At 40.8% G+C, this 14,609-nt stretch overlaps 1 protein-coding gene across 1 annotated transcript in view; it reads right to left on the bottom strand.

Moving 5' to 3' along the window:
* Positions 1-7,329: 7,329 nt before the first annotated feature.
* The window catches only part of LOC124160160 (probable zinc transporter 12), a 69,814-nt gene continuing 62,534 nt past the window's right edge, over positions 7,330-14,609 (bottom strand). Inside the window, exon 3 of the mRNA XM_046535914.1 lies at positions 7,330-10,219. Within this exon, the coding sequence (XP_046391870.1) occupies positions 10,089-10,219 (131 nt within the window). The 3' untranslated portion in view covers positions 7,330-10,088. The remainder of the gene's footprint in view (positions 10,220-14,609) is intronic.

Consider the following 14,609-nt stretch of genomic DNA (forward strand, 5'->3'; position numbering starts at 1 on the left):
TTTATTGGTGCACCGTGGGGTGTCGTTTTATCGAGGTTGCTCTGTACGAAGCTATTTTGTTACATGTCCTTGTGTGTTTTTAATTGATGAGGTTAAACTGGTTAATAATGACAAAATATTTTTACGTTTACCGAAATAAGTCGTAGCAAATTAAATTAATACCTATGTAAGAGCCGATATATCGGCCCACCGCACTTTTTGCCTAAGCGGCAAAAGCCAATGTATTGGCCCACCTCACTAAAAGGGTCCAGATGGGATTATCTTTCTATGGAGTCGAAAAAAGAATTTAAGCTGATTTTGCATATCAATGGCTAAGTTCTACATACAGGTTTTAACAACGCATATCTCAAAATTAGGCCGGTTTGAGACAGGTATCATAAAAAAAGTGTGATGACATTTAAAAAATAAATTTCTAGCAAGCAACAACTCCTTTGTTTGCAAATGTATGCTTGTGTTTCAGTTTTATGAATTTTTTGTTTTTAATTTCAGTGCAAAATTAAAAATATAATTCCTTTCTTTTTTTCTCCTGAAAAGTTGCTATTTTTGGGATATGTACGTGTTGTTAAATCTTAGCCATCAATATGTTTTAGTATTTCAAATTTTGCTGATTTTGTTTTAACTTGCCCAGAATGTCATGGTTTATATAATTTTGTGCTTTATTTTTTTACGGAATACATGGTATGACAAAAAAGCATTGTCATGGTCTTAAAACTGGTTCATCCGTAAACAATGCTGTTTCAATAAACAATGAAATCCTTTTTTCTTTTGTTCGGTTGTCCAGAAAGGATAAATATGCATCGTAAAGTGAGGGACTACAGTATTAGCGGTTACTGCAGTGCTGTATGTATGGCATTACTGCCATGCTCTATACAAAGACCTGAGAATCTGGTAAAATTATTGAGCTGCCCTAATTTTTCCACCTTGCCCTCGTAATGCCAGGCATCTTTCAAAGAAATCCTGGGAAGCTATCCTAACTTCATTCTTCAATCAATCAATGAGAAACATCTCTTAATTATTATTATTATAGTATTCTACCGATTAAGGTAGGTTTCCATGGAGTACTAAAGAGGTGATCTGGGAGCCTCCCTTTCCTTCCAGCACTGCCTTCTTTAATTCACTGTAAGGCCTACTCTCTTTCAATCTATCTAAAAATCCTATTCTTTTCCTTCCCCTCCCTCGTTTCCCCAACATTCTACCCTCCAACACCATTTTCAACATCCCCTCACCGCTAAGCACTAACTCCATCCAAACCTTCTGTCTCCTGCGTATCTCATCTAAAAGCTTTCTCTCCTCGCCAACCATATCCAGCACTTCGTCGTTCCTTTTCCTCTCCGTCCATTTCACCCTCTCCATTCTTCTCCATACCCACATCTCGAACGCCTCCAATCTTCTCTCGTCTTCTTTCCTCAGAGTCCACGTTTCCGCACCGTAGAGAGCTACACTCCAGATCAAACTCTTCACTAACCTTTTCTTTAAACTCTTACACAACGATCCTCTAAGAAGCTCCTTCCTGTTCATGAATGCCTCCTTCGCTAATGCGATTCTCTTCCTTATGTCCTTACTACTGTATCCGTTTTCCTCTAACGTACTGCCTAAATAGTTGAATTGCTCAACCTGCTCAAGTTTTTCACCACCCACCTTTATCTTGAGTCTCACATTCCTCGCTCGTGATGCTTTACAAAACCGCATTACCTTAGTTTTCTTGTGATTAATCCTCATCCCAAACTCCTCGCAACGTTCGTATAACGCATCCACTAGGGCCTGAAGCCCCCTTGCTGACCGACTGATCAACGCCTGGTCATCCGCGAATCTCACTGATTTGAACATCATTCCTCCCACTTTTATCCCAGCTTCTAACTCATCCCACGCTTCCCTTACCATCTCTTCAGCATACACGTTAAAGAGCAGTGGCGATAGAGGACAGCCTTGCCTCACACCTCGGCCAATGCTTGCCCACTCAGATTCTCCGTCCGCTATCCTCACTTGCGCAGTCTGGGCCATATACAGATTACAAATCAGTCGTCTATCTCTCCAGTCAACACCTATTCTCTTGAGAATATCCATTAACTTTACCCAGTTCACCCTATCAAACGCTTTTTCAAAATCCACGAAACACACATATACGTCCTGCTCATATTCTAGGTTCCTCTCCACGAGGGACCTCATTATTGCTATTGCATCACGAGTTGACTTCCCTTTTCTGAAACCAAACTGATCTTCGCCCAAATACTCGTTTGCCCTCGCCTCCATTCGTCTGTTCAATATCCTCAGCACTACTTTAGCCGCATGGGATATTAGGCTGATAGTCCTATAATCTCCGCATTCCACAGCTTTCTTCTTTTTCGGAAGCGGAATTAAAACCGTCTTCACGAAATCCTCCGGCCAACATCCCTCCTCATAGATCTTACGCACTAGTTCGAAAAACCTTTTCTTACCTTCCTTCCCTAGATTCTTCAGAAGCTCACACGGGATGTTGTCCACGCCTACTGCTTTCCTAGCCTTCATATCACGGAGTGCTCTCTCTATTTCTGAATCTAATATCTCCGGCCCAAGATTATCCTCCTCCACTGCACTTTCCTCCTCTAGAGTCAATCTCTCTGGTCTGTTCGTTCCGTCATACAGGTCCTCCACGTATTCCTTCCACCTACCCTGTACCTCTTCCCGCTCGGTTAGCATCCTCCCATCTTTAGCCTTAATTTTAGACATGGCTTGTCCTCTTTTGCCGCCCGATAGCGACTTAACTTTGGCGTACAACGCGCCTACTTCTCCATCCTTCTGGAACTTTTCCATTTCCTCGCACTGTCTTTTCCACCAAGCCTCCCTTGCCCTCTTAGTTTCACGTCGTAATCGATTATTCAATTCCCTATACATTCTTTTGCCCTGTTCTGTGTCCACGATCTTCCACTTCCTCCTCTCCTCCATTTCATTAACCATTGCCTCCGTTATCCACGGCTTCTTTATCCTTCTACTGTCAACGTAACCAATTGACTTCTCCGCCGCTTTGACTATTCCCGTTTTTATATTATCCCATCTTTCCTCTACCGTCTTGGTACTTTCAATCTCCCGTATACTAATGTCCACTAGCTCCTGATATTCTCTCCTCATACTCCCCTTCAGGGCTTCTACGTTCCATTTCTTCGCCTTCCTAACTTTCATAAGTCTTTTGAATCTTACGTTGCATTTCGTGAGCACTAGATTGTGGTCCGAATCCGCATCCGCTGCAGGGAAGCTGCGCGAGTTTTTCACACTGTTCCTAAACCTCTGTCTTACCATAATGTAATCTATTTGATATCTCCCCGCATCCCCTGGGCCCTGGACTTTTCCACGTGTACCTTCGCCCTTTATGATGATTGAACCATGTGTTTGTGATGAATAATTTGTTTCTCCTACAAAATTCTGCTGCTTTCTCTCCCCTGTCGTTCCGTATTCCTAGACCAAAATCTCCTATTTCGTTTCCATCCCTCCCTTCCCCGACTGAGGCGTTCCAGTCCCCCATCACTACCAGATTTTTCTTACCCGGTGTGTCTCTAATTATTTCCTCGAGCTGTTCATACACCTCGTCTACTTCTTCCTCCCTATGATTGCTAGTGGGCATGTAAACCTGGACCACCACAAGGTTGGTGGGCCGCGCCTCAATTTCTACCACCAGAATCCTATCGCTAACCTGGTCTATACCTACCACACGCTTACCCATCTTCCCGTTTAATACTAAAGCTACCCCTCGCTGGCTTTCTTCCCCTCCACTATATATAACCCTATACCCATCACTCCAATAATCCCCCCCATCCCTCCACCTCATCTCGCATAATCCTAAGATATCTATCCTCCTTTTATCCATTTCCCTTTTGATATTTTCTAACTTTCCCGCCCTCATCATAGTCCTCACATTCCACGTCCCCACATTTATAGCAGACTTCTTCTTCTCCATCTTCTTGGTCTTCTTTTCTTCTTTCTTCATTGCTGCTGCCACTGATGTTGATGATGATAAGTCTCTGCAAGGATTTCGCATGTTGGCGACCCCGAGGACCTTGCCGACCTCGTTGCCGTGCCCGACACCCGCCCTTTGCGGACGGGTCCCGGGCGATGAGATTCCGAGGCTCATTTGGTTGTACTCCATGTGTTCAGGGAAGAGATAGTTGGTAGGGTTTCCCACTTCCATTCCAACAGTGTTTTTTACGTGACACCATCACGCGGACTACCTTTCGTCTGGCTCCTACCCTTCGACCTATCTGGCATGGGTGGCCCTACCGGGAATAATTTTGAATTAATCCCGCCAGTGCAGCTCTAGGGGTCATAGGAGCGCGCAAGCCTTTCCACCGCGACAAGGTTGTAGCCCAAGGGAAAGGATCTCTTAATAATATCACCTATTAAAACTGGCCAAAGTCGGAAAGTTTTCTTCGTTTGATAGGGTATTAATAATCCTTATTTAAGCCAAGCGCTACCGGCTAGCAGGGTACTCAGCTACCTGCTAGCAGCCTGCGTCGTATCAGCGCTCAAAGCCTCGCCCCAAGGTCACCTCACTTGCGGCAGCGGGAACCAGAACGACATCACACGGGAGTTTTCCCGGCATTCATACTTACCCGTCGCGTTTTCGCGCGCTTGAAAATTTTTCACTTTTCATTTAATCGCGAAAAATAGATATCTTCATTTAAAAATATAAAAGCGTGAAATACGTACTCCAGGAGTAATAATCTTTCGATTTAGGCAAAAAAATAATAGGAAACCGCCCTATTGTAAAAAATACTGCGGCCCAAGAAATGTATTTTTTTATTACGCCTTTCATACACTCTTCACGATAGACGCGAGCGTTGTGGGGGTCCCCGAAGTTCGGGGCCTTCGGCGATTGCCGACCTGACCAGACCGCCCCCGGTCACAGTTATGATCCTAAAATCTTTTATAAGACGATATCTATTTTTCGCGATTAAATGAAAAGTGAAAATTTTCAAGCGCGCGAAAATGCGACGGATAACTATGAATGCTGGGAAAACTCCATGTGATGTCGTTCTGGGGCCGTATTCTGTATTTCGTCGGTACCGCACCGGTCGGTTTCCCTTCCCAGCCCACCGACAGCACATCATTCCGTACCGACGACGGTTTCCATACCGACGATGGCTAATTCAGCGATTCAGTATGGTCGTCGGTATCAAACCAGTCGGTACGGTTCCCCCTCCTTCTCAAACAGGGAAAATCCGAATATATCCGAAGTTAGAAGTCATCTAACGTGTCTCCACCAATGAAAGAAGGGTAAAAACAAGTGAAGACTCATTGGCGCAGTTTGTTGTCGTCATTCTCAATCTTTTTATTTGCGGAAATTACGACTTATTGCTAGATTAAGATAAACGATATTGGATAAGTTGTTAACAATGCTGATATAATGTGTGGTAGTAATGCTGTACCTACAGAATCGAAGGAAACAATATTACAACATCACAATAAAGTTTGTAAGTGATGGAGATTGTTGTTGCTGGAATGAATTATTGAAACTATCCTTGAGATCGTAGTTTCTTTTTTTAAATATTGGTTCCGTATATTGCTATTTATTCATGATTTGGTAATATAGTTGTTATTAAGTAAGTTCCGTCTAAATGTTATCAACGGAAGGTTATGCCATTGGCACCGTAGCAGACGAAAATAACATACCATGGAACATGAACGTAGGATTCAAAAGCAAATGTAAATGTCATATTAGAGGAACAAGTTAGGAAATTGTTATAAAAATATGGAACTGGGTGTAATTAAAAGAAGTGTAATGACGAGGAAGTAAAGAAATTGTGATTGGGTGAAATACATATGTTTAAGTTGCGCATTCCAAGTGAGAGAAAATGATAATATTGCGGTAAACCTCATACTTATTAACAAATATCTTCTTTTATCGTCAAGGGAATCAATGGCTGACGATGAAATGAAATATAGTTGCCTGTTACAAATGAAAGAAACTGATACCGTTGTGGCAAACTTCATGCTTAAGTAAAAAGATCTTATTTCTATGCCGAGAGAAACGCCAAATTGATGATTGAGTGACATAACAGTCGCCTATTCAGAGTGATATAAAGTGATAACATTGCGGCAAAACTCATATTTAATCAAAAATATCTTTTTTATGTCAAAGGAGCAAATAAATGATGATAGAGAGAAATAAAGCCTATTACAAGCGAGTGAAAGTGGTAACATAAATGAGAGAAAGTCATTATATGTTAGTAAACCTCATTTTTTTAAACCATTATTTTATATTTCTGTCAAGGTATTTAATATAGATGATGACACAGTGAATTATAGAGGCGTATTCGAAGGGGCAGAAAAAGATAACATTGCAGAAAACCTCATTATTTACTCGGTGATGAGGTAAAAACAAAATAAAACGTACAATGCGCACCGGGGAGTTCATGAAACCCACTAGTCGGTGGCCGAATCGACACCTTTTTGCTGTCGGTACGGCTACCGACGATCTCCCGTCCTCTCGTCGGCGCCGCACCGATTGGGTTCGTACAGAATCGCACGACTTCTTACCGGGAGTCGGTGTGACGTCGCACCCGACGAATCGGTGCCGCACCGATCGGTTTGGAGTTACAGAATACGGCCCCTGGTTCCCGCTGCCGCAAGTGAGGTGACCTTGGGGCAAGGCTTTGAGCGCTGATACGACGCAGGATGACAACAGGTAGCAGAGTACCCTGCTAGCTGGTAGCGCTTGGCTTAAATAAGGATTATTAATACCTTATCAAACGAAGAAAACATTCCGACCTTAGCCAGTTTTAATAGGTGATTATTAAGGCATGTTTCCCTGAGCTCTGTGCCTCATGCATGCATTGGTAATCTCAGACGATGTAAAACTCCTATCTACACGTATAGAAACTAGGTCCCTGTGACGTAACGTGGAGTGGCATCGCATAGGCGCCAATCTGGCCTTTTTCAAATGTGGTTAAAATTTACCATTGCCATTCGTCTAAACCGGTATTTCGAAAACCAAATAATTCGTATATTATGAATACACTAATGGTGGGTAACGAATCGCAATCAATGCCTTTCGTTTTCTTTGATGAAGGAAACTACCCTATTATGCATTTGAAGTTATTTAATTTTTCACTCATTTATTCACTTCCCTTCATAATCATCATCTGCAGCATGACTAGACCCGAATTCTGGGTGATCCCATTCCTACCCCTCTCTGTACAGAGTTATCTCGTATCGCCTTTAACCTCTTTTGAGGCACTTATTAAAATAAAAGATGAAGAAACTAAATAAATACCTTGGCTGTTGTCACCGCCGTTGTCATCATAGCTCTCCTCCATTCTTCTGCAATTGTAAATGAGTCAATGGAAGGAAACCATCCCGAATTATCAAAAAGATTTATTCTCAAATATTAAGTTACATAGTAATTACTTGATAAAATACTCCACGCTTCAGGCAATGAGGAAAAACACTCAGAAAAATATCACGTCACACTCTCCTTTGGTCCTTTGAATTGCAGTTATATTTCGTCGACCGATATGTTTATTAACCCTTTCCCTTCCCCTCTTCACACACAGAACGATCCATGTACGTTCTCATGTACAAACCTCGAAGATCAACCGCCTAGAACTCCATACATCACCTTTTCATTCAGAATGACGTGAATTTGACACAATATATAGTCAATAACAATTTTTTTCCAACAGGTCACTTATCCTACTGAATGTGAAGGTGAACTGGCATAAGAACAGAAAAATTTAACTCTTAATTTCCGAATATTACCTACATGCACGTTGAATACGGCGACTTCCCTATTTCACGTAAGGTGTTACTCGTACGAAGGAACCACCATCTCCAACCAGCAACGCATCGCCGACAGGCACTTATGGAACTTTCGTTTGTGAGACTCGTCTAATGCGACTAGACTATTTAACTCATTCGACCGGTGAGTGTGGCCGACTCTAGAACATGGCGTCAACGTCTTGTAGATATTGGTCCTTCAATTTCAGCTGGATAATGTTGCCGAAACAATTATGACGAACTGGTTTTAGCCACTACGCCAAGCAAGGTCTGAGCTTATTGGCGCTGCTTCTCTTGAAAATGTAAAAACACGTTACATCTTCCAATCTATTACCATGTTCAATATTGGAATAAAAATGCCAGTTTTAGCACCGAAGGAACTTTCCGTGGCAATATTATTCGGCGTATTGAATTTTATTCACTGACAACGCCCCAATTTCTTATCCGTCTAATCCCATTCAAGTTTTTGAATTACTACTCGTATACTCGTATGAATCATTTGTTATTATCTAGCGACGTTGATTTGAACAGTTAACCGTACCCACGGGGACAAATCTTGTAGAAGGTTTTGAAGCTCTACGAGCCACAGTTGGAAAGTCAGACACAGTTGAGCAACAAGTATTTAGGGACCGTGACTATGTTTTTGTGAACATTTTTTACCATCAGCAATGGTGGGCTAGTGACGAGTATCATCCAGATACCTCTATCTTTACCGTTGTTGGACCATGAATGAGGGGATATAATTATCAGTGTGAGTGTAGGGATGTATTGTCTGCGCATGACCGCTTGCAGGCCGTTTGCCCTTCCTTTATTCGCGGCCGACCGTCAACGTCTTTTGGTCATTGGTCAGCTGCCTCTGAAGGTCACGTTGTCGCCCCATTCGCGAAGAAAACAGGATGCTTGAAATTTTGACCCCATCGAAAGTCTCCATTGAAGCCAGACCGACCCTATTGTTACCATTTAAATTGTTGTAATCTTGTTGTGAGCGAGCTGAGACTCGGCGACCCACTGTGGAGGCCAAGTGTACCCATTTCTGGTGGATATATATTGTCATCAATCGTTAGCCGGACGCTAATCTGTGTGATGCTTCAGGATTTTACGATCTTCGCCTTCTGCGTGAAAAATATTTAAAAAGCGGCTGGTCTTAGACATCCACTCTCAAAGCGAAAATTGTATGTTATGTTACAAATGTTTGCCGTGAGAAATGGGCCGCGGTTGAATGCGGTCTTCATGAAGGGTTGCCAACCTTAGCTTTTTCAGCGCCTTTCAGTTATGCTATCCACGCATGTGGATGCCAAGATGTTATCAGTAAATGGAAACACCTTGAGCGCTAGATGAGCTTTCTGCGATCTGGTTAGTGAGGAAATGGGAAGCATGCGAAGGGTACCTACTGCTCAGTTGACGTGAACGTGGACTCGGATTGAAGTCTGGCGTGAGTTTCTTGTTAGCGATGATTTCCTCCTACTGGTTTAGGGTGTTTTGCAATGCAGGTCTGCCAGTGGAAGACTCGCTGGAATTCTTAATGCTACTCTTCTACCCCGACTACAATGTATTATCACTAATTATTCGGTAAGCTTATGGAAGAAATGGATGTGAATCCGTAGTTTTACTTTGAAATAACTTTTTGTTGCTTAAAAAGGCTTTTGTCGCAAACAAAAATTATATTTGGGTGTTCAGCTGTACTGCGCATTAGTAGTTATACCTCTATTTCGTTTCGGTGTTTCAAGTGTTTTCAAATCATCAAATCCAACCTTCAGGATATGAACATGATCTTATGATCTTACTCCTAGTGTTTGCAGTCGATAGAAGAAGCTTTATTTACAGAATAAGGCCAGAGTGAAAGACAGTGGAAGACCTAATACGTCACTTTCCGTTGTCCTTTACATGCGATTTCAATTATTTTTATTCTTGAAACCGATAAGAAAACATCCAGTATTTGTCATAGTTTTAGGAAAAGGCCGCTCGTTGCACTTTTTCGGCCCGCCTTGTTACGAAAGCTGCACTTTGGTTTATTTTCATTCACTCGAATTATTTTTCTTGGAAACGTAACGAAATTTTTATGGCGTAACGGGAGGAAAGGCAGAAATTTACAATAATCCCCGAGTACGTCCATCTTCGTTGGTTAATAACACGTTGGCACATATGGTTCAAAAATATCACTTTCAGGCAACTGCATATGGATCGCGTGTGTTGAGGGTCGCAGGTTTACACCCACTGAAATGCCGAAAGCACAGTCGCCATAAGAGTTCATGACTGCAAATGCTCAGGTCATTCGTCACTCGGTTGCCCCGGGATGCGGCACAGTTTCCATATCTTGCCGTATGCACGGCGCTCGCGTCACTCTATCTGTGATCGTGGTGTTCGTGGCCGTGTGGCGGGTGCGTTGGTGCCTCAGTGCCGCCAATGCCGCCCATGCCCTCGGTGATGGCGTGGTGAACGGAGCTGCCGTGGCTGTGGCGATGATCGTGGCCACCTGGAAATAAATAATACGAAATCGAAATGAATTTTTATAAAGACAACGTTTTTATCGTGAAGTAAAAGGATACAAGTATTTTTTTCAAATTTTCAATGAATTATTGATGTAAACAAATTTTTGTTAGGACTAGATCATTATCGTCCCTTTAAATGATCGCAGCGCCGCCTAAGGTGATAATATCATTTCACTTTTTAATGGCAGTGTTATTTAACATGTTGTTCATTTCGCTTGTCATGGTAGTATTTTATGCTCATTGTTTCCTCTTTCTTATTATAAAAATTTTAATGCCCCCGTTTCCTGTTAAATCAGTTTCTCTGTTTGGAGTCCAAACTTGCCACTGTTTTCTGCCAGTGTGTTATTAATTTTTTTCTGTCTCATGCCCACATTTTAACCAAAATTAGAGAATATAAAATTTACCTAGTCAATTACGATTGGCAATTTTTATTCATGATTTTTTTTCTTGCTGCTCATTAGTATAGTTTATAATATAGATTTTATTTTTTGGAAAATGGAAAAATAGCTGCGTTCAATGTCGTTCTTTATTTATTTACTTTTTATATGCATTTAGAATATGACAGGCTATTTTATTGAACGAAATCAAATGCTAAACATATATACCACCCACCCACAGTCGTTTTATCGATATATCTAGCTAATTGGTGAAAATTTAAATAAATATGACAGCAAAAAACCGGGAATAGCACGTTGTTCCTGTCAGTCGGCCGAGCGAGGTGTCTGCTGTGACGTCATCAACGAAAAGTAGACAGCGAAGTGAGACCACCTTAGTTTCTATCATCTTGTGCGCCGCCATGTGATTTTGGTGGCCATTTTTGAACTTATCCTGAAAATTTCAGCTACAGATAGCTAATCGGAAAGAGGGTTAAAATTGAGTTGCAATATTTGACACAGAAAAAATGACAAACAACAGAGCAAGTTTATAGAGACGATATAAAATCGAGAAGATCAATGACCTGATGAGAGTTTTCCGCTACCATTCCGTGGTTCAAAGCAATTATTTTAATTCTTTAAAAATAGCTAAGTACCGCAATCTGAGGCGAAATTCTTCGATGTGAAAAAAGACAGAATTAGTGATATATTAAGAAATTTCCTCCGCGATTTCACGGTCCAATTTAGTCACTTCAGTCGCTTTTCAGCTTTTCGGAAATACCGCAACAGCAGTGAAATCCTTTGATGTAAAAAAAGTTCAAGCATCGCAGAATTAAAATTTGATTTTTGATGACACACCTTTGTGGTATTTTGATTCAAAAGTAGAGGCATTTCCATTCAGCTACAGCGTTAATTAGCTTATAACTCAAGTTCAGTTTCATGAGTTTATTTATATTTTATTTTTTACATGATTTTTATGGCTCAATTAGTACAAGTTTTTTTTGTTGATACCGCAGTCATATTCAAATTACTGCGATTAATTTAAAGACCGCCTTTCGAAATATTTGGTGGAGAAAACGGTAGCTGGTAAATTTTGAAATAATTTCCCTTTAAAAAATTCTAGGATAGCACTTGAAGAAGCCATTTATTTAGACCTATGCTTGTTGTATTGATAGGAGAGCAACCGATTTTACAAAGAGGTATTCTGATACAAACGTCTGCGTTAGCATTCAAATGTTCATTTACTCGAAGTAAATGGAAGAGTTCGTGAAGTGCGGATTCCATAATCCGACCTTGCGGGCTCGTTTGGAACTTAGTACATGCAGTCTCATAAGCAATGGTAGTATTTGGGAGATATTTCTCAGAAATATATCATCAACATGTGTGATGAACATGTGGAGACAGAAGGTAGCTTTCTTCGACTGCTGTTCAGGACTCACCTCCAGCGTTTCGCTCGTAGGTATGCTTGTTCAGTGGCGTAACTAGGAATTTGCTTTGGGGGATGGAATGGCTGAGGGTGGTGACCCCCTCTCCCCAGACAACTTTTTCGGGAAAATTTGTGAAAAATGACATACCTGGATGTACATTTTACATCATTTTGGCACTAAAAATGTAGCTTTAAGCAGATGCAGTTATTAATGTTCAAAACTAGGCAATATTTTTAATTAGCTTTTTTATTTCTCAGAGGCCCAGGGTGGGATCTATCCCCTCATCCCCCGCCATAGTTACGCCACTGTGCTTGTTATGACTTTGAATGGATAAGTCAACTTTCATTGCACTGCGTGTATGAAACCATTTGCTTATCAAAGAACGGAAACCGAATTTTAAATATCTATTTAACTTCCGGAGTTAGTTCAGTTTTTTAATTCAACGCTTAACAACCGATCTTGGTTTCAACACACAGTGTCATTTTCAAGGAAAAATGACACATTGTGTTGAAACCATGGTCGTTTGTTAAGTGCTGAATTAAAAAAAGAGTGGAAGATACCATTTGTGTTCTTCATCATGGATATAGCGAACTTCCTCAAAATCAAGCCTGAAACGATTTTATACGTTCCAGAGTTAGTATACGGGGTGGAAAAGATTCATTTGCATATCGCGGAACCCGTGCTGCGAAAATTCCAGCTTTTAATACGTGTCGTCTTCACTTCAATGCTCTCGACGGTGGCCTTCACAGCAAATGATGAGGGGGCTAGTCATTGGTGAACGTTGCCATTAGGGTGTTTGTGTGAATACACGTAGCTTTCATGAAATGCTTGTTACCAACAAGCGCCGAAAATTGAGTGGCTGATGTTTGCGTAAACAAGCACTGAAATGTTTTTGCTCCAAGGCCTTCCAAAAATACTACTTACAATTGATAAATAGGAAAATGTCACTGATACCAGTTGCGAAAATAGTCCTGATATACTTCATTAACCATGGATTGCTGTTACATAATTTTTGATCCGCAACGTCTTGAATTTGGTGTATTTTAATGAGATACTATTCTCTATTTTCCCTTACGTATGGTTTCCTTGAAAATTTACGTATAACAATGATGTGAAAAATCTTAGAAGGAGTCATTGTTACGAAAGGTTAGTACGATGTTTTTATTCTTGTCATAGGAAACATGTCGATCACCAAGAGAATATAAATTTCGCTGCGACTGACAACTGATAAAAATTTATTTTAAAACATGAGATAACTATGCAATGAAACTCGGGCGCATTTTTGAACTGCTTTTTGAGCTATGGGAAAATGAAATCTTGATGATAGGCCATGTAATAAGGCACAATAATGACGAGAAAAATATAATGGGGGGTAGAATTGCTGGATACGTCCAACGTGGGACGCCGAGGTATAATTTATTAGGCCAAATGAAGGACGCGTGGGAGAATAATATCCGGCATCAGCTTGGGGGAAGGAAGAAATGGAGGGTTGCAGAATACTTATCTCGCAGGATTGCACCACATTGAATGAATCAACCTATCAGTGGCGGTCTAAGGAGTAAAATTGCCGTATGTGTTGTGTATAATTTGTGGAATTGGTTTTTATGATATTTGCGTATTAATTTGTCATTATGATTAGGGAATTACTTGTTACAGTAGTTGTGGATTTAGTTACAATAATTGTAGATGTAGATGGAGTGATTATAGAATTAATTAAATTAACTGCGAAATTAGTTTTAGAAATCATGGAATTAGTTACAGTAGTTACGGAAAACGTGCTTATATAAGTTATGGAATAACTTGTTATTGTCTTTATCAAAATGTTCTAATAATCGTTTATAAGCTCCTCGAGAGGCGTGTGGCAGACACAAGCTGATAATTAAAAAAATATAGTGGCGGAATTAGCTATATCAGTTGCGGAATACATGGTCGTAGGAGTTGTAGAATATGTTGTAATTATCTATAAGTAAAAATTTACATACTATTCCGCTAGCCGCCCAAATAAGCTTTAAGAATCCAGCCGTTACCACAAAATCAAGAGAAGGTACGCGTTGATAATTGATTCTTGTTAAACCAAGTATTTATTTGAGTCCTATATTGTTCGGGATAAGAATGAATTCCTATGATTGACGGTTCAGCAAAATATGAGGGGAGATTCAAGAATAACCGGACACAATTTTTAAAAATTTCAAAATATAATTTCTTGCGTTGCAAGCGTTAGTAGCCTTCCAAGTACTCTCTATTTACACTGATACATTGGTTAAAAAGTTTTTTCATTGCGCGAAACACCTCCGGTACTCGTTTCCGATGCCTTGCAGCGCCGACTTCCATTTTCTTTTCACCTCCGTAATGTGACCAAAACATTTCCCTTTCATCAGCATTTCCACCGGGGGAACATAAGGAAATCACAATTTGTGTGATATGGTGAGTGCAGTGGGTGAGGAAGCGGTGTCATACGTTTTTTTTTACCAAAACCTAAATACAGCACCTAAATACCTAAAAAACCTACTGTAGCATTACGCGCCGCTTTTTGATAAGGAGTCAACAAGCGGGGCATGAATTTCGCCGCGATT

This window comes from Ischnura elegans, chromosome 6 (genome assembly GCF_921293095.1).
Source record: "Ischnura elegans chromosome 6, ioIscEleg1.1, whole genome shotgun sequence".
NCBI classification, from domain to species: domain Eukaryota; kingdom Metazoa; phylum Arthropoda; class Insecta; order Odonata; family Coenagrionidae; genus Ischnura; species Ischnura elegans.